General features: G+C 41.0%; 1 protein-coding gene across 5 annotated transcripts in view; it reads right to left on the bottom strand.

The window, feature by feature from the left end:
• Nucleotides 1-2,063: 2,063 nt before the first annotated feature.
• The window catches only part of RC3H2 (ring finger and CCCH-type domains 2), a 57,563-nt gene continuing 34,929 nt past the window's right edge, over nt 2,064-24,697 (bottom strand). For 2 of the 5 annotated variants that reach the window (XM_058672811.1, XM_058672815.1), the window contains exons 10-21: nt 22,262-22,570; nt 13,832-14,046; nt 12,766-13,199; nt 12,074-12,241; nt 9,331-9,477; nt 8,078-8,291; nt 7,525-7,609; nt 7,204-7,285; nt 6,971-7,105; nt 5,710-5,817; nt 5,462-5,607; nt 2,064-3,865 (exon numbers count right to left, since the gene is read on the bottom strand). In XM_058672811.1, coding sequence (XP_058528794.1) covers nt 3,670-3,865; nt 5,462-5,607; nt 5,710-5,817; nt 6,971-7,105; nt 7,204-7,285; nt 7,525-7,609; nt 8,078-8,291; nt 9,331-9,477; nt 12,074-12,241; nt 12,766-13,199; nt 13,832-14,046; nt 22,262-22,570 — 2,239 coding nt within the window. In that variant the 3' untranslated portion in view covers nt 2,064-3,669. The remainder of the gene's footprint in view (nt 3,866-5,461; nt 5,608-5,709; nt 5,818-6,970; nt 7,106-7,203; nt 7,286-7,524; nt 7,610-8,077; nt 8,292-9,330; nt 9,478-12,073; nt 12,242-12,765; nt 13,200-13,831; nt 14,047-22,261; nt 22,571-24,697) is intronic. The other 3 variants (XM_058672813.1, XM_058672812.1, XM_058672814.1) reach the window with 3 other exon arrangements.

Here is a 24,697-nt window from a genome sequence, read left to right as displayed (position 1 = left end):
TGTTGGTGGCAGTCAGGAAAGTGACTCTAAGAGCTAGTGAAGGAATACTCAGAATGCAAAGGTGAACTCAGATGCTGAAATCTGATTTTTACAAATTCCACCCATTAACAAGATGATACAGGCTTTATCATCTAAAATGTAAAAGCTAACTAAATGTTAAATGGTCTGATTTTAAATTCCTACAAATTGTTTTGCATCCTGGCATTTCTCAAGGCAGTATACAAAATTGCAATGGACTTTACATACTTAGTATCAACAGGACATCTGAGAATGAGTGAGTGGGTCCACACAATGGAAAATCTCAGCTCTAGTATGGGAGAGTTCCTTTATGATTCTCTTACTACACTGAATACCTAGTAAGAGATGGGGGGAGAGAGAGAAGGAGAAAGTGTGAGTGAGAGAGGAGAAAAAGAGAGAGAAAGAGAGAGAGAGAGAGAGAGAGAGAGAATGAATAGCTCTACAGGCCTAATGAACTACCTTCTCATGAAAAGTAGATTGCACAACGTCCATGAGTCACTAAAACTAAGCCCCGGCAGCAAAGGCTAAGGAGTATGATTTGTGCAGATGGCAACTGGAACAAACAGATGCAACACTGCCAGAACTCACGATCTGAGCCCAGAAAGGGGACTACTGAGACTTCATCCACAGTACATGAATGAGGCACATGGACGTAGGAAGGGGAAATGGAATTTGGAAAGCAAAAACAAAAGAAGAAAAAAAATGACCACTTCCCTGCTTTCCAGACTCCAGCCTTCCCCGCTGAGGCCACAGGCAACACAGACAGGATTAGCAGCATCACTGATTTCTCCCTTGTGGCTTTGCCGCCTTTGATTCCAAACGAGTGCAGCACAACGTGTTGGGCAGGGGCCAGAGGAGAGAAAACGTTCTCCATTTTACAAAAGCATGCCCTCAGTGTGACCTAGAACATCTTCCTCTATAACCTCAGCAGCCAGCACTCTGAGAAAGCGGCTGGAAACCAACGATTTCACTTCACATTTCCGCCGCCATGACAAAGAAGGTGTCCACCCAGAGATGCGGCACAGAATCAATTCCTGTGTTGTCAGTGAGGAAGAGAGTAAGTTTGTAAGAACAAGGAGTTATTTCCTGGGATCACCTGCTGCAAGACAAGCACTATTTTAATATTAATGTTTTGAGACATACTAATAAGGCTGGCAGGTATTATACATACACTGATGCAAATGTAATTTCACTGGACAAGTAGGCAAACACCTAAGCCATATTTCCCAACCCCCTCCAGCAGAGCACAACCAAGTTTCAAAATTTCAATTTTAAAATTAAAAAGTAAGGTTAAATACACAAGATCAATTTATGTAGTATATATCCACCCTCAGCCCGTGCTGAAGATGTTTGGTGTAGTTCTGTCGCACAGAGGGTTCTTTCCCTGAGGGCACATAAGGAGCTCTCAAACTGTTAATAGGTCTCTATTTTGTAACAAAATAGCAATTTTAAAATCTTAAAAAAAAATACATTACCTTCAACATGGAAGATCTCACTATTAAATATCCATGAAATAGACAGACTGGTTTGCATATCCTTTTGGGAATTACAAACAGCAAATAAAGTACATTGGAAGCATTTCAAACGTAATAAGCACATATTTCTAGAAAGGTTCAGATATAAATTATATAACAATCATGTTCCTGTAATATCCTATCTAATTTATAATGTCAGAAATAAGTTAATGTAACATGGTTTGAAACTCTTGTTCCTATTTATCTCAGGTTACAGAGTGAAATAAATAAAATATTTTTGTAGGGTTGAGGAGCACTGGCCATGGCAGAACGGTACAGTACTAACCAAGGAGAAATAAGTCATGGCTACTGCGCTGTTACACTGCAGACAGACATCTCCGTGTGTGTAAGTATTAAATAAACGTGTAAGATCTTCCATACTGACACCAGAATATCAAAACTACCCTTTTGTTTCTCAGGTATATTTACAACGTTATCAGTCACCTTATGAGCATGTTCATTAAGACAGGTATCAAACACCAGTATTTACTCATTCAGATCAAGAAATTTCAGGGAAATGTCAACCCTCCCACCCCTGGAAATGTGCACAAAACTGTTTATCAAAATCTTATCTGATACAATGCTGTGGTTTTGTAAAACAACTAAATAGTTCAGACGACCAATAACATGATCCTGTTTAAGCATCTTGCTAGCAGGAAAAGCCCTTACATACAGTACACCTGGTGAAAGATCAGCTTGGCTTAAAATATTCCAGTACAATTCTCAGAGTAAACAACTTCACAGAAGTTAATTAAAAATAATAATAAAAGTCAAACTAATCTGAAAGAAATGGAGGCAAAACAAAAGACATACTATAGGGAAGATCACCAGGAAGGAATGCCCAGCGTATTGTTTCAAATGCTGACTGAAATTTAGTTTCCAATAAAATATCTCCCACAAATCTGAGGAATGGCTTGCTAAATATCCTGCATACTTTCCGCTGTCAAGTCAAAACTATTTCAGTCACATTTTAGCAAGGCAGAAATTATTCATGTTTAGTATGAATAAATGCTAGCCAATGTTCTACTATTACATGGTTCATAGTCTTATCAACCTAATAGTAAAAAAAAAAAAAAGGAAAAATTAAACCCCAACATGAAGTAGCACTAAACAATATTTAACCAAGATAACGCAATGAACACCCAAATTAATTAGTTTAACTTAAAAACCCAGCAATCCCATCTCATTAGTCAGTGCAAACGCTACAGACAGGGTTTTCTCAAGAGAGCTGAAAGCACCGGATTCTTTTGCCAAGTCATCAGATTCAATAATGTACAGGCTTAAATCTGCATTTTAAAAATCTGCCATTACATTAGTGCATAATTTATCAAAATTGTAAAAACGATTCTGCATAACTTAGGAGAATTTAATATCTAGTACATCAGCTGAAAGACTTAGGCACTTGGTTATATTTTTAATTAATTACTTCAACAAGTAGCCTGCGTATAAATATCAACAAAGCAGAAACTATTCTTGAAAATGGAAAATTAAAAAAAAATTTCAATGCTACAGATAAAAGCACTGCACCACACTCCTACATACAATGCAGTAAAGAAAGCTAGTATATAACCCTGTAAAATTCTATGGTAAGAATGCCTAACTCCACTCTTCAAATAAAAAATGAAAAAAAAAAAAAAAATCCATGCAAAGTCCCATGAAAAAGATAAATAAAGCAGCTGGAATGAGATGGAAATTTCTCAGTGAAACATAAAATAGAAATAAATAAGTTAATTAAGTCTACTTTCACTAGATGTATCATTGTAGGATCCTGCTAGTTTAATAACTGAGTTGTTAATTTTCTATAGAAGCCATTTAAAATAGGAAATGGCTCAGTTACTGCACCGGATTGCTACAAACTCATAAAAAGCTGCTTGAAGCTTAAGTTAAATGTTGTCCAAATTCCAATCACTTCTGGAAAGTGAACGTGTTATCCTAGCAAAGTAAATTTTCTTTTTTTTTTTTCCATAATGCTAATGCAAGAGGGCTCGAAGTATCAAAGAGTCCACAGGAAATGAATGCCCCCAGTAATATCTTTTTTTTAAAAAAAATATACATTATATAATATATATTATATATATAAAAAGCTAGTGTAAATGCTTCCATGATGTGGTCACAGATTTAAAAGATGAACTTCCTTTCAGCTGTTAACCATCTTCCCATTTGCAACAGGTTTTAAAAAGTCGGCTGTATCTTCAGACATCACATGAGTTTTCAGAATGAGATTACCCACACTGACGGACGTGGTGCTGGGCAGGCAGCCTGCACTGCTGACGGACACTGGCAGTGGCTGGCTAAAGCAAGAAGTTACTGGCAGAATCGTCTTTTGCTCCTCCCTGAGAGAAAATAAATGACATGGAAAACAAATTAGCTTTAAGTGAAGACTTTAATGTTTCATGAAAGCTGTACTAATAGCTACTAGCAAAAGCAATAAAGTAACAGGTCCATTTTTGAAAAGTAAAAAAATTTTAAAAACTAAACTACACTTCAGGGGCCCGGCGCTGTGGCCTAGTGGCTAAAGTCCTCGCCTTGAATGCGCTGGAATCCCATATGGGCGTCGGTTCTAATACCGGCAGCTCCACTTCCCATCCAGTTCCCTGCTTGCGACCTGGGAAAGCCAGGCCCAAGGCTTTGGAACCCTGCACCCATGTGGGAGACCCAGAAGAGCTTCCTGGTTCCCGGCTTCGAATCGGCGCAGCACCGGCTGTTGCGCACGCTTGGGGAGTGAATCATCGGATGGAAGATCTTCCTTTCTGTCTCTCCTCCTCTCTATATATCTGACTTTGTAATGAAAATAAAATAAATCTTTAAAAAAATAAATAAATAAACTACACTTCACCTTACAGCCATACAAACTATCATGTTCAAGATTAAGTTCGTCATTTCTACCAAATGTCAATGAAATAACTAAGAGAAGCCTTAATATGATGTTTAAAAAAGAGACACAATCTGGGTTTGAATTCTCCATTCTGTAGTCTCAAGGTTTGGCTGTCACACTAAAAAAGTGCATGTGAAGCCCAAGTACAAACCTTAATCCTAGGAAGAGGAAGTTTCTGCCTACCAAATTGAGTCACTATTTTAGTTCAAATTATCTCTTTACTAAAATCATTGCCCTGTCTGTCATCATTACATAAATGTCTTTGCCTCATAATGAGCCAATAAGAATTTAATACAACATTTAGGGCCTGGAGTGATGGCTCAGGGGGTAAATCATAGCCTTGCATGCACCAAGATCCCAAACAGATGCCAGTTCATGTTCCAGTTGCTCTATTTTCCACCCAGCTCCCTGCCTGTGGGCTGGGGAGGCAGTTGAGGAGAGTCAGTGCCTTGGGATATAGCATCCATGTAGGAGACATGCTCAGTTCCAGCTACTGCAGCCACCTGGAGAGTGAACCAGCGGACGGAAGATCTTTTCATCTGTAAATCTTCCTTTCCAATAAAAATAATAGATAAATTAAGAAAAACAAACAAACAAAAAACAAAAACAAAAATGGGGGGCTAGCACAATACCCTAGTGGCTAAAGTCCTCGCCTTGCATGCACTGAGATCCCATATGGGTATCGGTTGGTTTCCTGGCAGTCGAGGATGGCCCAAAGCCTTGGGACCCTGCGCCCATGTGGGAGACTCGAAAGAAGCTCCAGGCTCCAGTTCGACTCAGCTGTGGTCATTGCGGCCACGTGGTAAATGAACCAGTGGATGGAAGATCTTTCTGTCTCTCTTTCTCTCTGTAAATCTGACTTTATCATAAAAATAAATAAATCTTATAAAAATAAATTTTTTAAAGTGCTAAAGCATGTGCTCAAGAGAGAAAGTGCCTATTAAAAAATAATTAAAATAACAAAACAAGAAACAACCAACCCACACAGCATCCATTTCTCTTGAGACACCCCTGACCTCTGCTCACTGGTCTGAGTTTTGTATCTAACACTCACAGAATCACAGGGTCTTCACCTAAACTCTGTCTCTTCTGCTTCAGGGACTCCTTCTGGTGTTGTGCTGGATGTCCATTTTCCACTGCTGTTCCATTCAACAACTGATCATTCTGAGAACTAATACCAAGTTGCATGTCCAAGATCTCCTAAGAAAATAAAATATTAATTCTTCAGTATGGAACTATTTATTTTTAATTTCCAGTGGAATTAAGCCTTATACCTCCTGATTATCTAACTGTAGTACTTACTTCAATTTGTTCACTTTGTCCATCTGGTTCATCAGTATCAAGTGCTGAAAGCTCTAGTTCAATATCCCTGTCGGGTTTAGTATCTGCTGCGTCCTCTGTATAATCACTCTGTAACAAAAAGATTGATATGATATAAACCAAACCTGTAACTTCCTTTGAAGTTAAAACGGGAATACCAATAATTAAAGTAAGTAATTATTTAGGAGGGAACTAGTTCTGTAATACAGCACATTAACCTGCTACCTGCAAAGCCAACATTTCCTGTGAGTGCCAGATTGGGTCCCAGTTGCTCTTCTTTCAACCCAGCACCCTGCAAATGGCCTGGGAAAAGCAACAGAGAATTCTTGGGTCTCTGTCACTCACATAGGAGACCTGGATGGAATTCTAGTCTCTTGGCTGCAGCCTTGCCAAGCCCTAGCCAATGTAGCCATTTGGGGAGTGAACCAGCAGATGAATATCTCTCTTTCTCTAACAATAAATAAATAAATAAATAAATAAATAAATAAATATTTCAATTTGTTTTTAAAAAGTATAATGTGCATTATTCATGAACTTAAAAAAATTATTTAAGCAATCTGGGACTAAATCTTTATTCCTTTGCTGGAGAGGCCAAGTACCTTCCCTCTGATGATTTATTCCCGAAATGGTCACAATAGCAAGAGCTGGGTCAGCCTGTAACCAGGAGCCAGAAACCCCACCTGAGCCTTTCACACGGATGGCTGGGGCCCAACACCCACTGGCTTCTAAAGCACATTAACAGAAAGATGGGTTGGAAGAAAAGTGGCTAAGACTCAAAATGGTCCTCTCAAATGGGAATCTGATATGGCAAATTGCAGGTTAACCCACTGCATCACAAGGCCATCCCCATATAACATTATTTTACCATTTTAAAAGATGTCAATCATTTATCAGAAAAAGGCATGGTAGGATGGAGCTGGTAACGATACAAACCAAGATTCAGCAGCAGAAAACAAACGCATGATGTAAGAAGCTAGAGGTTAAATTTGTATAAGGGGAACAAATCTTACGTATTTCATATATACAAATGTCATGTATTTCATATAGAGCTTTGTGAGCATAAAAAAACTTCCCATCCTACCCTATCTTGTGACCACCCTTCTTCCATTCTTATTTTACTTCTCATTTTTACAATGACATACTTTCAATTTATCTTATAATCACAAGCTTAACCCTCTACTAAATAAAGAATTCTACAAATAGTAGTTAGAAAAACCACTGCTAAGAGTTTCAATTTCTATACCTCTCCATTTCTCAGTTCAATTTCCTTGCTTAGAAGATTTAATGTAAGGTGACGGCCTTCATCCAGGGAGTTCCACTTCTGTTGCATGGCCAGAGCATTAGCCTCCCTCTGAAGAAGTAATGAATTACTCTTGGCCTGTAGAAAGAGAGAGAAGAAAGTAAAGCCAGCTTCCAACTGTCATTTTGAATCATCATTCTATTTTAAAAAGTTCGAAGTTGTGTCACACAGCTTACCTGCTGAAGCTCCAGGCTCAGGAGGTCTCCAGTGCTGGAATGCTTTCTGTGACTAGATAAATCAGCAACAATGAACCTGTCCCTTTAAAGAAAAACATGTTTATTGAAATAAGTGGAATGAATGGAGCAACTACAGCAGGTAACAGACTATCTGCAAGCTTCTGTCATCACTCCAAATGTAAAACTTCCCACCCCCCCACAGATTCGGTGTAAAACTCACATTACAAAGCACATTTCAAGAACAATTCAGGTTGGCTGTGCATTTGCAGGATACAGACATGCAAGCCTTGGACTAGAGAACCCTAGCAACAGCAGTCTTACCGTTCAACATAGTGTGCTGACGACGTGGTCTCGCTGCTGCACGAACTCCACCTTGAATCAACAGCATTGACGTAAGGGACATAATCTGCAGAAATGCAGAGAAAAAGTAATCAGAAAAGTACAAAATAAGTACGCTTATATGACTGCATACTTTTGTATTTTATACTAGTCATGCAATCCTAGTTAATCATCTCACTGCACTTACTATGGTTGTTAAACAGAGAATTATTCTTAACAGGCTGGGGACTAAAAAGCAGTGCCTTGGGCAGGTGTTTAATCTAGTAGTTAAGAAGCCTACATCTCATGTTAGAGTACCAGGTTCAATACTCAGCTCGAGCTCCTGACTCCAACTTTCTGCTAATATAGACACTGGGAGGCAGTAGGTGATGGCTCCGCTGAGTGAGTCCCTACCACCTATGTATAATGCTTGACCCAGCTTGGCCAACCCAGTCCTAACCAACCTAACTTTGGGCATGCAGAGGATTAAAAGAGCAGCTGAGAGCAGGGTCTCTCGCCCATTCCCTCTTAATATTTCAGGATAAGTATGAGATACCTGATACACTGATGGGCTTAGTTGCACTTCCTTGGGAAGCAGTCGCCTGGACAGGATCTGTGGTATGGTAACCTGTACGGGAGGATCTGGAAATTGCACCCCATTTTGAGATAATGGGTCCATCACTAAAAGGAATTATTGGGTCTTCTTCTTTTGTCCTTCTCTGAGTTTCAAATAAATGTACTCTTCTCTTAACATCCCCACTGTCCAGGTCCTAGAAAACAAAAACACAATAAAAGGACTCTTAGTAATTTCTTCTGGTGGTAATACGAGTAAGGGTACTTACAAAAAAGTTCATGCAGTGAGCCTAGTGGTTAAAATGCTCTATCCCACACTGGAGTACCTGGGTTTGAGACCCATCTCCTGACTCCGACTTAAAGCAAATTCAGAAAAGACTAATGAGGTAATTGGGTCCCTGCTAACCACATGGAAGACCTAGATGGGGTTCCCAGCGTCAATCAGTTTGTGAACATTTGAGGTGTGAGCCAGTGGGTGCATACTCTCTCTGCTACTCAAACAAAATACTTTATAAACTTTTAAAACATTATAGAAAATGGAAATAAAAGATAAGCTTATTTTAGTACAAAGTAGCTGAAATCCACTTTCATGAACGTTCTGAAGTAGCCTTGAGTATGTTATCCCAAGACATGCAGTAAGGCTTCCCTGATAAATCTGCTTTACATTTCAATGATAATCAAGCAACTATTTTAAACCACCAAATAATTAAAATATTAACTCCAATTTATTTCAGACTTATCTAACATAAACCAGATGAGATTTACTACAACAATACAAAAATGACAGCTTTCATTCTAAAACTGGCAGGGGCAGGCACCTTGGGGTTAAGCCCTGCTGGGGATGCCTGCACCCACACAGGAATGCCAGTTCTGCTCTGTCAACAACCCAGCTTCCTGCTGACACATTCTGCGAGGGCAGTAGACAAAGAGCTTGGGGGCTGGCCACACACATGGGAGAATCTGGATAGAATTCCTAGTTCCTAGTTCTGGCCTGCCCCAACAGGCTGTCGCTGACATTTGAGGAGTGAACCAACTGATGAAGATCTCTCTCTCTTTTTCTGTCACTCTGTCTTTAAGATAAAGCTTAAAAACAACCAACCAGACAAATATGACCCACTTTAACAGGAAAAAAAAAATAGCCAGAAAGGAAAAAAAACTAAAACCAAAAGCATGCATTACAGCCAGTCCCCATCCGCCCCCCACCAGCAAGCTCCCTCACCCCAGCAAAAATCATACCATTAACACAGCATTTGAATTAGCAATGACATCTTTGGGTTCTGAATCAATAGCATTTATACAGGAGCCTATGGTGCCACAAGACCAGGGAGAATAATGGGAAAGATGATCGTCTTCAAATTTTGTACCACTCACACTCTCAGAGAACTAATTAAAAAAAAAAAAAAAGCCAATTAGTACTAAAGGAAAATTTATAAGCTTATAACTAATATAAACTATCACAGAATTCGGTGGATTTCAATAACTTATATAAAAAATTGTGAGAAGTAACAGAGTATTTATATAATGAAAAAAATTCTGTTTTTTGTGTTCATAAGGAACTACCGATTTCTACTATGAACTATTTACAGCTTACTGCTAACATGGTATTGGAAGCTTAGATAAAGTGAACAAAGCAGAGAAAGCCAATACAGAGATATACAGACACCAGGATCACAGGCCCTGTGCTACAGGTGCTGATTTTCTTGAGAAAAGAGCAACATGTGTAAGTAAGTAAACCTAACTAATAACCCAGGAGTGCTACAGAAAGAACAAAAGTAAGGCAAAGAACACTCTGAAGCTACAAAGGAAAATAAACCGACTGTGAAGAGATGCTGAGTAACTGACGTTACAGATCAGAATACAAAAGTTGGGCAAGTCACTACAGTTAGTTAACTGATTATACAGGTAGGGACACACAAAGCTGAAAAGTTAAACAATTTGTTCCAAATCATATTGCCAGATGAGAGCAGATCTGATTCTCAGGGAAACACTTAATATTATTTTTGGGGGGAAACATTCATTTCTGAAAGCATAGCATATGTAATATATGAAAATCAGTTCCTGCCAAGCCACTGTCACCTTTATCACTCTGCTGCTAAGATGTCTACCTGCTTTGAAGAAGTCTAGAATTAATAAGATAAAATGTAGATCTAGTTTAAAATTCAATGAGTTATTAAATTTTTTTAAAAGATCTATTTATTTTTATTACAAAGTCAGATATACAGAGAGGAGGAGAGACAGAGAGGAAGATCTTCTGTCCGATGATTCACTCCCCAAGTGAGTGCAACGGCCGGTGCTGTGCCGATTCGAAGCCAAGAATCAGGAACTTTTTCCAGGTCTCCCACGCAGGTGTGGGCCATCCTCAACTGCTTTCCCAGGCCACAAGCAGGGAGCTGGATGGGAAGTGGAGCTGCCGGGACTAGGACCGGCGCCCATATGGGACCCCGGCGCGTTCAAGGCGAGGACTTTAGCCGCTAGGCCACGCCGTCAAAACAATAAGATATATGGAATCACTCAGAAATAATCTCGTATGAAGAGGGGGTACAAAGGAGACAAGACTAGCTGAACTGACAGTTACGGAAGCTGGGTGATATGTACATGAAGTCTGTTGTATTATTTTGTTCTATATATGTGTATCTTTGAAATCTTTTATAATGAAAAGAATTCTAAAAAGTGAGGTCTAGGGTTGTGGCATGGGTTAAGCCACTGCTTGCAACACATCCATTTCCCTGCACAGAGAACCTAGGAAAGCTGCGAATGTTAGTGCAAGCACTTGGGCCCCAGAGCAGAGTTCCAGGCTCTTTCTTTTGGACTTACTCGGCCATTCTGGCCAGCCGGGAAAGAAATCAGTAGATGGAAGACATTGCCCTCTCTCTTCCCCCCGCTCCCACTCTATCTTTCTCCCATCCCTTCTCCCTATTACTTTCCTTTTTAAATAAAAAATGTTCACCATTTTTTAAAAATATTATAGCCTCTGTGGGGGAGAATAAATCAGAATTGTTTTTTAATTAAAAATTTTCTCTAAACATAACAGCAATAAAAGTAACAGGTTAAACAGAAATCATCCTGGTACAAAAAAATCTGTTCTGTAATGCCAAAAAATAATTACCAGTGATATAAACAATAAAAATAATAGAGTAGGGGCCCTGGGTGGTATCCTAGTGGCTAAAGTCCTCACCTTGTTCGTGCTGGGATCCCATATGGGCACCGGTTCTAATCCTGGCAGTCCCACTTCCCATTCAGCTCTCTGCTTGTGGCCTGGGAAAGCAGTTGAGCACGGCCCAAAACCTTGGCAGCCTGCACCCATGTGGGAGACTAGGAGGCTCCTGGCTTTGGATTGGTTCAGCTACGGCCCTTGTAGCCGCCTGGGGAGTGAACCAATAGATGGAATATCTTTCTCTCTGTCTCTCCTCCTCTCTATAAATCTGCCTTTCCAATAAAAATAAGTAAATCTTAAAAAACAATAATAGAGTAGGTATTTTTGTAGCTCTTGTGACATAGGGAAAAAATGCCTCAAGCTAGGATTCAAGTCCCAGGTTCTTAACAGGTCGAAAGATTTTGAACAAATTAATTAACTTCCCTGGGTAGGATTCCTATTGTATATAATATGGATAATACCTGCCTCTTAAGTTTTTTGTGAGAATTAAATAAAATAGCATTATGTAAATGCTTAACATGCTGCCTTGCATTAATATGTGCTCAATAAATGATATTTCGTTCTAAATTTTATTAATAAAAATTTAAAAAATAGCTATAACACTGTAAAGGTTTTGAATTCTTCACAAAGGACTATGCCTTATAGTCTTCCGAGTTTCAACAACATCTACCCACAGGGCTCATGCACTCAGTGCTTGTTGAACTAAACTCAACTGCACACCAAATTATGGCAAATATCCAGAATGGTTACCCCTCATCTCAATAAATGACTTATACTTTGCTGTTTGACCTAGCTCTGCAACATCGAGATTAAAACCTTTCTTACATCCGTGCGAAAGTCTACACTGAATAGAGGAGAAGGTGGTGTTGGAGACTGTGTTGCCACAGGAAGAGTTGAAGAGACAGGAGCTTTCTGAGTGTGGTACTGTGCCCACTGATCTGGCTTTCTTCTGATCTGCTCTTCGCAACTAGTCTTCAAATGACCACAAGGTTCCTAAGGGGGATAAGAGAAACAATCTTAAGCACCTAGGGAGTGGTGATTAAATTTAACTGTGCTCTATGAAAATAATGTGAACAGTTTATGAAATTGCTGGGAGAAAAATAAAACACAGCTGGGAAGTCACCCTGCTCTATTCTCAACACACTTAAACAAAAGTGGATGTTAAGAGTAAAATCAGAACACTGAACTTCAAAGGTTTAGGAAAGTCATGTGTATATAGGAGATACAGAAAAAGGGTCCTTTATGTTTGTATTTTTCTTTTCCCCTTCTCATCAGTTCCCTATTCAAATATAGCATTTATTGAGCATGATCAGACCAATTCTAAGAGCTTTATTTTTCTGAGTTAATTCTCACAAAAGTCTTGAGGTAGGTATTACCATCATTTCTATCAAGTAGCTGTCAAAGTCTATGCATAAGGAAGTTAAGTAACCTCAGATAAGTCAATCCGTGAAGAAGTCAGGACATGGATTCCCGGGCAGTTTGACTTCAAACACAGAAGTATTTGCGTCAACACTCACCCTTGGTAAAGGCACAGTTGTCCTCGGCTCACTTGGTGGCTGACAAGCCACTGAGTAATAGCCATCTAATGAGTTATATCTTTCTCGCAAAGATGTCTGATAGACAGATGAGTGCATCACATCCATCGGAGGTAAAGAATTGCTTCTGATAATGTCATCTCGTTGGTACATAGGTGGGCGCCAGATGCGCCTGCTGTCATATACAGGAGCATACATTCCAGAAGGTACTGGAGGAACTGGTCCATACGGCTGCGGAGGAGGAGGTTGGTAAGGAGAAGAATTCATTCGATCTCGAGGGGAAAATGTACTGTAATGATCAGCATATGGCATGGAAGCAGGTGGGAGGGAGGATTCTGGAACATTATTGGACCTCACAAAGCGAGGAACACAGGGAGCCACACCAGCTGGTACCGTTGGAGGTGGTGGGTAGTATCCTTGAAAATTGGAAAGAGGAATATTTAATGTAACCTTAGTAAAATCCAACATTTAAGTCTAAAGCAGCTTTCAATGTGGGAAAATACAAGCTTTGAACTTTAACTTACACTGGCTTATAAAGAAGCTAATATTTTCAAGATATCACTATAAGAAAATCATTAATGCTCAATGCTCTGTTAAACAGCTCCTTAAAACCACATGACAGAGGGATTAACAGACTTCCTTCCAGAGTACCTGTTACCACAGGTTCTGGATGGTCATCAGTCACATCACTGATTTTTGGTGTGAAGCAGAGGTTCAAGACCTACTTCAAAATATATTTAAGGTTTTCATTTCCTTCTCCAAATTGTACCTAAGTAAACAGCCAACATATTTTGCAAACCAGTTTAGGGCATGGACAGAGCACTCAGCAGCTCGTCCACGCGCCCTGTTTCTGACTCACGACCACTAGTAACAACAATCACTGACCTCCAGACTCACAGACTTGGACAGCGACCTGTAGCGTCTTACAGTCCAAGGCGTAAACCTTTTTCACGTAGATATGCTTGACACAACATAAGTGGTTCATTCACTTTAAGGAAAACAATGTACAGCTTCAGACCCATCCTCGGAGATGCCAGAAATGACTCACCTGTCTGTGGGTACTGCGGGACTTCAAAGGGAATCTGAGTTCTTGGATCTTGAAAATACTGAATGTTTTCAGAATGCTGAGGATACACTGGTACTCTAGTCAGAAATGCACTGGATTTGGGAGGCACAGAACTCAGCTCTGTTCCAACGTTAGAGGGCCCAGCTGAGGTAGCAGCCACATGACTTACAGGAGTCTTGGGTGGAGAACCAATTTTACTGGAGAGAAAATTTAACAGAAGAGCAAAGGTTAAATCAATGCCTTTGATTACTGTCTTTCTCAATACATAGTAGTCATGGGTATGAAAAACTCTTTAAACAATAGTAAAAAAACAGTATGACGAACCGGTGAAATCACTGATAGAAAATGTTTACTTGCATAATGACAAATAAGGCAATGAGTTTTGCTGCAACTGTGCACTGCAAATACCTCAGACCATAGTAACATGACATTTGGGGAGGAATAAAAGAAATAACAAATAGCAGGTGCCAATGTGACTGATTAAGCCTAGTTTAATCATTCCTCAAAGATTTTTCCTACTACAAATAAGGCTCCAACAGAAACAATAGAGTCTGCCACAAGAATTTTGGAGACAAAAACAAATCTTTTTGTGTGTGTGTGACAAAAACAAGTCTTGCAGAAAAGCTGTTTTCTAGTAAGAGTTAGATTAGCTACTAGGCACTTAAGCCTACTAGGTCCAATGCTCACGGCCTACAGGAGACTGCGGAGTTTGATTCCTATCTATAAATCTTAATCCCAGCTTTGCATCAGTGCTGACCTGGGGAGGTACTGGTTTGACGGTCATGTGATTGGGTTCCTGCTTCCCATGTGGGAGACCTGTACTATATTTCCTGGCTCTTGGCTTTGGCAACTGCCCAGTGCTGTGGGTATTTGGGAAGTAAATTAACAGATGAGCACTCTACTGTAAATAAATAAATAACTTAAAAAAAAAAAGAACAGATAAGCATAAATGTAAACTCCTTGAGCAAAGGTCATTTTAGTCTCTTTGCTAACCCACATATTCCTGGCAGGCAGGAAAATTCCTGGCACAGAGCAGTCACTCAGTAAGTAACTGTCAAGGGTTCGGGGAGGGGTGGGGAGAACCCAAGTACCTATGTAACTGTGTCACATAATACAATGTAATTAATGAATTACAAATAATAAATAATAAAAAAAATTAAAAAAAAAAAGAAAGAAAAAAAAAATAACCCTTTACACCGTGGCAAAATACATAAACCTTTTATTTTTTATTTATTCTTTTTTAAACACAAAATAATTTTTTGATTAAATAAAGAAGTAATCAGCTCCATAGGGTGTAATCATGGCTAAGTCCCCTTTAAGAGGTCAATTTGGTTTTTTTTTAATGAAGATTTATTTTTCTTGGAAAGGCAGATTTACAGAGAGAGGAGGAGCAACATTTTCCATCTGCTGGTTCACTCCCCAAGTGGCCCCAACAGCCCAAGCTGAGCCGATCTGAAGCCAAGAGTCTGGAGTTTCTTCTGGTCTCCCATGTGGGTGCAGGGTTCCTAGGCTTTGGGCCGTCCTCGACTGCTTCCCCAGGCCACAAGCAGGGACCTGGATGGGAAGCGGGGCCACCGGGACATGAACCATATGGGATCCCAGTATGTGCAAGGTGAGGACTTCAATCACTAAGTTACTGCACTGGGAATGAGGTCAAGAATTTTTCAGTTTCAGATATTTGGTGATCCAAAACTATCTTGGTAATTGGGTAGAAACTCTACATCTCAGCTAAGCATTATTTTTTTTAAACTAGAAAACGCCTTTTAAAACTAAAGGATATAGGGCCCGGCGGCGTGGCCTAGCGGCTAAAGTCCTCGCTTTGAACATGCCCCGGGATCCCATATGGGCGCCGGTCCTAGTCCCGGCAGCTCCACTTCCCATCCAGCTCCCTGCTTGCGGCCTGGGAAAGCAGTCGAGGACGGCACAATGCATTGGGACACTGCACCCGCGTGGGAGACCTGGAAGAGGTTCCTGGTTCCCAGCATCGGATCCGCATAGCACCGGCCCGTTGCGGCTCACTTGGGGAGTGAATCATCGGATGGAAGATCTTCCTCTCTGTTTCTCCTCCTCTCTGTATATCTGACTTTGTAATAAAAATAAAATCTTTAAAAAAAAAAAAAAAACTAAAGGATATACTACAAGGTCTGAGGGCTGTCTGAGTCGTGTATGCAGCACAACAGATCGGCTGGGAACACGCTTCCTTCCACGCGTGATGGTGTGACGAACGCAGCAACAGCAGGAGCAGCTGCACTACTGGCTGTGTGCTTATTCTTCACATAAATTACACCGAAGCAGAAAGGAAGACTAGTAGGGTCTCCTTTAACAACAGCTTACACTTCCAGGGACTCTCCTAAAGGTTTTACACACACTGAAACCTTGTACCATGAAAACTGGATTAAACTAAACACTTGAGGAAAAAGCTCACCTTCAGGGATATCCCAGGGAGTTAGGGCACCAGACTCAATCCAGGTGGCTTTCAGATCACTCTGCTTTTGCTCGTGCAGCCTTACTCTGCCCGTAAGACTCTTTGGGCTCAAACTTTTGGAAATTGCTCAGATTTCATCAACTATAAAAAGCTTATGCTAGGGCCCGGCGGCGTGGCCTAGCGGCTAAAGTCCTTGCCTTGAAAGCCCCGGGATCCCATATGGGCGCCGGTTCTAATCCCGGCAGCTCCACTTCCCATCCAGCTCCCTGCTTGTGGCCTGGGAAAGCAGTTGAGGACGGCCCAGTGCATTGGGACACTGCACCCGCGTGGGAGACCTGGAAGAGGTTCCAGGTTCCCGGCATCGGATCGGCGCACATCGGCCCGTTGCGGCTCACTTGGGGAGTGAATCATCGGACGGAAGATCTTCCTCTCTGTCTCTCCTCCTCTCTGTATATCTGTCTGTAATAAAATGAATAAATCTTTAAAAAAAAAAAAAAAAAAAAAAAAAAAAGCTTATGCTAATATCTTAACTCGTGTTCAATGACATTCGGAAAGCAACTCTACCACAGAACCGTTCACAGTATACTATACGGTTATCTATTTATACATCTATCTTCCAAATTACAGTGCAAGACTCCTGGAGGTAGGGAGTATGTTTAGTTCATTTTCATTAGCTACTACCCCAAATGGTCTAGTGTTTGGCAGGTATTAGGGAACCCATAATAGAATGAATACTGGTTTGTTACTTTAAAAAGGATTTCCCAAGTCCTTTAAAAAATGGATACACTGGGCCCGGCGGCGTGGCCTAGCGGCTAAAGTCCTCGCCTTGAACGCACCAGGATCCCATATGGGCGCCGGTTCTAATCCTGGCAGCTCCACTTCCCATCCAGCTCCCTGCTTGTGGCCTGGGAAAGCAGTCGAGGACGGTCCAAAGATTTGGGACCCTGCACCCGCGTGGGAGACCTGGAAGAGGTTCCTGGTTCCCGGCATCGGATAGGCGCGTACCGGCCCGTTGCGGCTCACTTGGGGAGTGAATCATCGGATGGAAGATCTTCCTCTCTGTCTCTCCTCCTCTCTGTATATCTGACTTCCCAATAATAATAAAATCTTAAAAAAAAAAAAAATGGATACACACCTCATTCTTTCAAGGTATCAAGTCAGTGATTCCTGTAATATTCACAAGGTTGTTAAGCAACCTTAAAGGATCACAACTGCCCAATTCTGAAACATTTTCACTAGATTAAGACAGGCTAGCTTCATCAGCATCCACTCCCCATTTCTGTGCCTACCCTCAACCTTTAGCAATCAATGCTCATCTTTCTGTCCCCAGAGGTTTGCTTATTTTGAACATTTCACATAAACAAAATCGTGTATGTGGTGCTTCTTCCACTTACTATAATATACTCAAGGTTTATTACACTTCAGCAAAAAATAGTACTAAGTTCCTTATTAATGGATGAATAATATTTCCTTATATGCATCTAAAAAGGTTCACAGGGCCCCGTGTGGTGGTCTAGTTGCTAAAGTCCTCGCCTGGCACATGCCAGGATCCCAAATGTGCACCAGTTCTTGTCCTGGATAGTCCACTTCCCTTCCAGCTCCCTGCTTGTGGCCTGGAAAAGCAGAAGAGCACTGTCCAGAGCTTTGGGGCCCTGCACCCGCATGGGAGACCCAGAAGCGCCTGGATCCTGATTGGCTGAGTTCCGGCTGCCGTGGCCACTTGAGGAGGGAAGCAGTGAACAGTGATCTCTACATCTCTCCTCCTCTCTGTAAATTTGACTTTCCAATAAAAATAAATACACCTTCACAAAAAAAAGTTCACGTTTCTTTGCTAAGACTCTTCAAAAGCTCATTCTCTGATATAGGTACCACAAGGCCTCTCTCGTTTATACATGTCATCTTACTGTTTACTAGTCGTTAATATGAGCCTTCAGTTTTTTTTTTAAAGATTTATTTATTTATTTATTACAAAGTCAGATATACACAGAAGAGGAGAGACAGAGAGGAAGATCTTCCATCCGATGATTCACTCCCCAAGTGAGCCGCAACGGCTGGTGCTATGCGGATCCGAAGCCAAGAACCAGGAACTTCTTCCAGGTCTCCCACGCGGGTGCAGTGTCCCAATGCATTGGGCCATCCTCGACTGCTTTCCCAGGCCACAAGCAGGGAGCTGGATGGGAAGTGGAGCTGCCGGGATTAGAACCGGCGCCCATATGGGACCCCAGCGTGTTCAAGGCGAGGACTTTAGCCGCTAGGCCACGCCGCCGGGCCCAGAGCCTTCAGTTCCAAAAGGCTGCTCCCATCATTTCAGAGAATTGCTAATACATATAATCCATGTCATGCTGTTTCCTGCTCTTTAATGCAAATCCAGTATTGCTCCATGTTTATAAATGCATTCTCCACAACTATATCATCCTGAATCCCTTCTGGGCAGATATCTCACATGTCTCATGTACTTTGGCAATACCAAAATCAGAGCTAACAATGTACATCCAGACACGTGACACCTAGGTCACCTCTTCTAGATCTGTTACCCTAGACTGCAACTTGTAAGTCTGAAATGCCACTTAGTTTCCTTTAGTAAACAAATTCCTTGGTCACACACAGAACTACAGAATTTGAGAATATTACTGCACATCTACACACAAAATCAGCAGCAGAATAATGCTTTTTCTTCATAGGAGGCGTATGTAAGACAAGTTAGTGGGTAACAACATCAGAACATGCTTCAATTCAGATTTTAAACACCAAATACCAGAGCATGAGATGTTAAAATTGGGAACAGCATTTCAGACCATCTGAAAGTATTAGGAATTTCTTTTGCAGGAAACAAAACCCTTTGCCAAATTAAATCTTGTTCTTGATATGTAACTATAACAACAGTGGCAACAATATTAATAATGAAGCACATGTTTATTGAGAGCTTACTTTCTGATAGACATTGCTTCAGTATGTTGCAGTATTAGCACCTGTAGTTCATACAACCAACACATGAAGCTGGTACTTTTGTAGTTTTGTTTTTATGAGTAGATGACATATTTTGAATGCTCACTATCTGACAGACACTGCTTATAATATGCTGCAGTATTAGCTTCTGTAATTCATACAACCAACAAATGAAGCTGGTATTTCTGTAATTCTATTTTTATAAATATATGACACACTAAGTAGCTAGCATATAACGAAACAGCAACTCAAAGAGTTTGTCTCTGCCCAGCTTCTGATCCTGCTCCCTGGTAACACACCTGGGAAAGCAGAGGTACAATGCCTAGCACTTGGGCTTTCCACCAAGTGGAAAACCTGGAGATGCAGGGAGTTTCAGGATCCTGGCTCTGGCCTGGCCTGGACCTAGTCACTGTGGCTATTTGGACTTATCCCAGCCCCAGGCATTGATGCCATCTGGGGAGTGAGACTGTCTTTCAAGTAAATTAATGATCCTTTAAAAAAAATAGGCAGTTTTAGAAACAAGCTTCTCCTGTAACTGCCATAATTGCAGTGTATAAAATACAAGTAATCTGGTTGAAATAGGGTTATATCAGCCATTCATTCATGTAAGTTTCTTCTCAGTTCTTTTCTTTTTTTTTTTTTTAAAAGATTTATTCATTTTATTACAGCCAGATATACACAGAGGAGAGACAGAGAGGAAGATCTTCCGTTCGGTGATTCACTCCCCAAGTGAGCCGCAACAGGCCGGTGCACGCCAATCCGATGCCGGGAACCTGGAACCTCTTCCAGGTCTCCCACGCGGGTGCAGAGTCCCAAAGCATTGGGCCGTGCTCAATTGCTTTCCCAGGCCACAAGCAGGGAGCTGGATGGGAAGTGGAGCTGCCGGGATTAGAACCGGCGCCCATATGGGATCCTGGGGCTTTCAAGGCGAGGACTTTAGCTGCTAGGCCACGCCGCCGGGACTCAGTTCTTTTTTTTTTTTTTTAATATATTTTTTTTGACTTTTTTTTATTAATTATTATGCATTATGTGACAGTTTCATAGCCTCTGGGAATCCCCCCACCCCTCCCCACACCCCTACCCCCTGGTGGATTCCTCCACCTTGGTGCAGTATTACAGTTCAAATTCAATCAAGATTCTTTCCTTGCAAACTCTGGAATAACAAAAACCAGTGACAGAGCCCAAATCTGGCATACAAGTTGAACCATGGCTTGAAGCACTAGCACGTTACAACAGAGCGTCAGCCCGAGCCCAGGCTTTGTCCTATTGCAGTTTCCTACTAACGTGCGTCTCAGAAGGTGAAAGGTAACAACTCAAGGACTCAGGGCCCTGGAAGAGACCCAAATTAGGCTCCGCCTTTAGGCCAAGCCAAGCCTGACTGTGGCACACACTTGGGGAGTCAACTAGCAAATGGAACATCTCTGTCTTTCTGCCTTTCAGGTACATAGACATAAATTATTTTTAAAAGTTGTTTTAGGGCCCAGAGCAGTAGCCTAGTAGCTAAATCCTTGTCTTGTACGTGTAAGGATCCCATATGTGTGCTGGTTTGTATACTGGCCATTGCATTTCCTATCCAGCTCCGTGCGTGGTTTGTATCCTGGCCGCTCTGCTTCCCATCAGCTCCCTGCTTGTGGTATGGGAAAGCAGTGGAGGACAGCGCAAAACCTTGGGATCATGCACTCACGTGGGAGACCCAGAAGAAGCTCCAGGCTCCCAAGTTTAGATCGGCTCAGCTTGAGCCATTGCATGCGGCTACTTGGGGAGTGAACCAACAGATGGAAGATGTTTTTGTCTCTGCCTCTCTCTGTAAATCTTCCTTTCCAATAAAAATTTTAAAATGTTAAAAAAAAACACGTTGTTTTAGAAGGCCAGTGTGAAGAAATGCCAGGTATCAGCGCTGTAGTGTGGCTGCTCATGACAATTTGATGAGTGGATCCTGGACAAGTCACAATTTTTTTCTAAAGATTTGTCTATTTGAAAGAGTTACAGAAAGAGGGAGAGAAACACAGAAAGAAAGAAATCAACCATGTGCTGGTTCACTTCCCAAAAGGCTGCAACAACAAAACAATATTAGATACTGATATTAGCAGCAGCTTAATCTACAATGCCACCACACTTAGCCCTCCCTAACCCAAGCTAGTCCATTTCTGCCCCAGCTTCCTGCTAATGCACCTGCGAAGGTGGCAGAAGATGGCCCAAGCACTTACATCACCCATGTGGGAAACACGGATGGAGCTCCTGGTTCTTGGCTTCGGCCCAGCCAAGCTCTGGCTGGTATGGCCTTTTGGGGAGTGAAGCAATGACAGGAAAAATCCAGATCAATACCCCCCCCATTACTTGTTCTTTCTGTTTGTTTCATATAAATAAAAAATCTTTTTTAAAAAAGCAAAAAAATCAAAGGAATGTAAAGGGCTCAGTGCAGTAGCCTAGTGGCTAAAGTCCTTGCCTTGCACATGCCAGGATTCCATATGGATGCCGGTTCTAATCCCGGCAGCCCAGCTTTCCATCCAGCTCCCTGCTGTGGCCTGGGAAAGGAGTCGAGGATGGCCCAAAGACTTGGGACCCTGCACCCACTTGGGAGACCTGGAAGAGCTCCGGGCTCCTGGCTTCTGATCGATGCAGCTCCAGCCATTACGGCTGCTTGGGGAGTGATTTAATGGATGGAAGATCTTCCTCTCTGTTTATCTGACTTTCCAATAAAAAAAGGAGAGTGGGATGTAAAAATTCTGGTTCAACTTCTTCAGGATATAGTTGAGGAATACAAAACTCAGAATTGAGGTGACTTTGCAAGTTCACAGAGCCACTTGATTATAAAGACAGGACTAGAACTCAAATCATGTCATTGAGAGCTAGTTCTATTAATGAAAAATTCTGCATAGAATTTGTGATTGAGGGGCAGGCATTTGGCCTACTGATGAAGACTCGCACACGGGAGCACCTGGGCTCCATCCCCAGCACTGAGGATGCTGGCTTCCTGGTGGCACAGCCCCTGGCAGGCAGCTGTGAGGCTCCTTAGTTAGTCACTTGTACCTGATACCTACTTTTCAGTTACAGACTCCGCAGCGGGCCCCGCAGCATTCTGACCATTGGTGCCAGCCTTTCCCACTTTCTTCACAGTTTCCAGAGTTCTTAGCGTATTGTCGGTACTACGTGGGATCAGCTGAGAAGCACTGTTTTCTGCACTTGAAATTCCATTTGAACTTGGAACAATTTTCCCCGTTGTTTCAGTACTTCCTATGACAGAAATGACATTTCCGGCTGTGGTTGTAACCGTGTTGTTTACACCAACTTTATTTAGAAGAGGAAATGTTCTTACAGTCGCATTGATCTTTTTATTCCTTAATCGATACCTATTTGAAAGAAAAACGCCAAGCTGGTAAACACTGTATTAAGGCTTACTCTGAAGAAATAATGACAACACATTAACAAAGGAAGAAATCAGCTTTGCATAAAAGTTTCTTCAGGTAAATATCATATACAATTTGTAGCAAATTCTGTGATAGCACATAAATATATACAAATCATTCACATTATATACAATATACATGTATTTTTTGGTATAGAATTAAAAATAGCAAACAAACATACGTATGTATACAAGAAGCCTTTTAAGGCAGAAAGAGACCATCTGAAAATTTTATGTAACTTGGCTAGTAATTACCTTGTAGAAAAATGGCAAAAATCCAAACCAAATTTCGTTAACACATAATGAAGAGATAACTGAAAACATTCTATTATTACTAAATTATTTATGCATTTTTTAATTACAAAAATTAAAAACCAAAACCAAATTATTACACACCAAAATAAATTCTGTGTTGAATTTTTTAAAAAATGTATGTGGATAAGTGATTTTCCCAATAATAAGTTCTAAATTTTATTTATGGTGATTTGATATAATACATAATATATGAGGGAATTTCATCTTAGGCTCCAATGTAAGAAAATCCATCTCTACTTATATATAAAAAATTCCTTGCTGCAGTCCTAGGTTTTGTTCCTTATAACATTCCCTCTAATATTTTAGGTGATGAAAATTAAGTTCCAAGAACAGAAATAAGACAAAAACATTTGCTGATTAATTTAAATTATTGTTATATAAACAGAGTAACTAAATATAAACAGTGTTGGTGACAGGCAATGTCTTCATAACAGCTTCCTGTTTAGTATTTTAATCTATAAACAGCCTCATTATTCAATCCTTCCTTTCACAAACTGACAGAAAAAGGTAAAGCTCAATAAAAGGCATGTGCTTCCAGAATGACTTGCTGCAGGTGGAGTTAATATATGCAGTCATATGTAAGATGAAGTAACACACGAAGTCATGTATATTACAAAGAAAAAGCTCAGGCTTGGCATGGTATGTGCCCCAGTTCTAATCCTGGCATCTCCACTTCCCATCCATCTCTCTCCTTGTGGCCTGGGAAAGAAGTCAATGACAGCCCAAAGCCTTGGGACGCTGCACCTGTGTGGGAGACCCAAAAGAGGTTCCTGGCTTCTGATCAGCGCAGCTCTGGTCCTTGCTACTGCTTGGGAGTGAATCACTGGAGGGAAGATCTTCCTCTCTGTCTCTCCTCCTGTCTGTATATCTGATTTTGCAATAAAAATCAAATCAACCTTTAAAGAAAAAGCTCACAAACATGTTGTGGCCAGCTACATACCACATTATAGATACTGGGGGAAACAAAGAAAGAGAAGCAGAAACAGATGGATAATTTAGAAAGGCAATTCAATGAGAAAAAGGCCCCAAATTCCTAAACTTTCCACAACACGCCCTCTGAAATTTATTGTTCATTTTCTCCCTCACACTTTTTTACACAAGGTGCTCACCTGCTTGACCCTTGATTCCCATTCTTTTTTTTTAAAAGATTTATTTATTTATTTATTTATTTATTTATTTATTTATTTATTTATTTATTGGAAAGACAGAGAGGAGAGAGACAGAGAAAAAGAACTTCCGTCTGATGATGCACTCCCCAAGTGGCCGCAACGACCGGTACTGCACCAATCCAAAGTCAGGAGCCAGGAACCTCCTCCAGGTCTCCCACGCGGGTGCAGGGTCCCAAAGCTTTGGGCCGTCCTCAACTGCTCTACCAGACCACAAGCAGGGAGCTGGATGGGAAGTGGAGCTGCCGGGATTAGAACCGGCGCCCATATGGGATCCTGGTGCGTTCAAGGTGAGGACTTTAACCGTTAAGCTATCACGCCCAGGCCCTCGATTCCCATTCTTAAATGACAAATCTCAAATATTCTAAGTTTGTTCTAACAAGCAAAATTTAAGTTTTCAATGTGAAGTTCTAAAATGAGGAATCAGAAGCGAAACCTTAACAAAACGAGGCTAAGTAAGTGACAAGATGGGGTACAGAATGGACTCTTGGTATCTTTGCAGATAACAGTTTGAAATCACTTAGCATTTGAACTGCACACTTGAAAAAGCAAACCACTCACTATCCTTTAATAAATCTTTAAAAAAATAA

The sequence above is a fragment of the Ochotona princeps genome, chromosome 14, assembly GCF_030435755.1.
Source record: "Ochotona princeps isolate mOchPri1 chromosome 14, mOchPri1.hap1, whole genome shotgun sequence".
NCBI classification, from domain to species: domain Eukaryota; kingdom Metazoa; phylum Chordata; class Mammalia; order Lagomorpha; family Ochotonidae; genus Ochotona; species Ochotona princeps.
The sequence above is the reverse complement of the archived record's forward strand: the minus strand, read 5'-3'. Positions and strand labels throughout refer to the sequence as shown.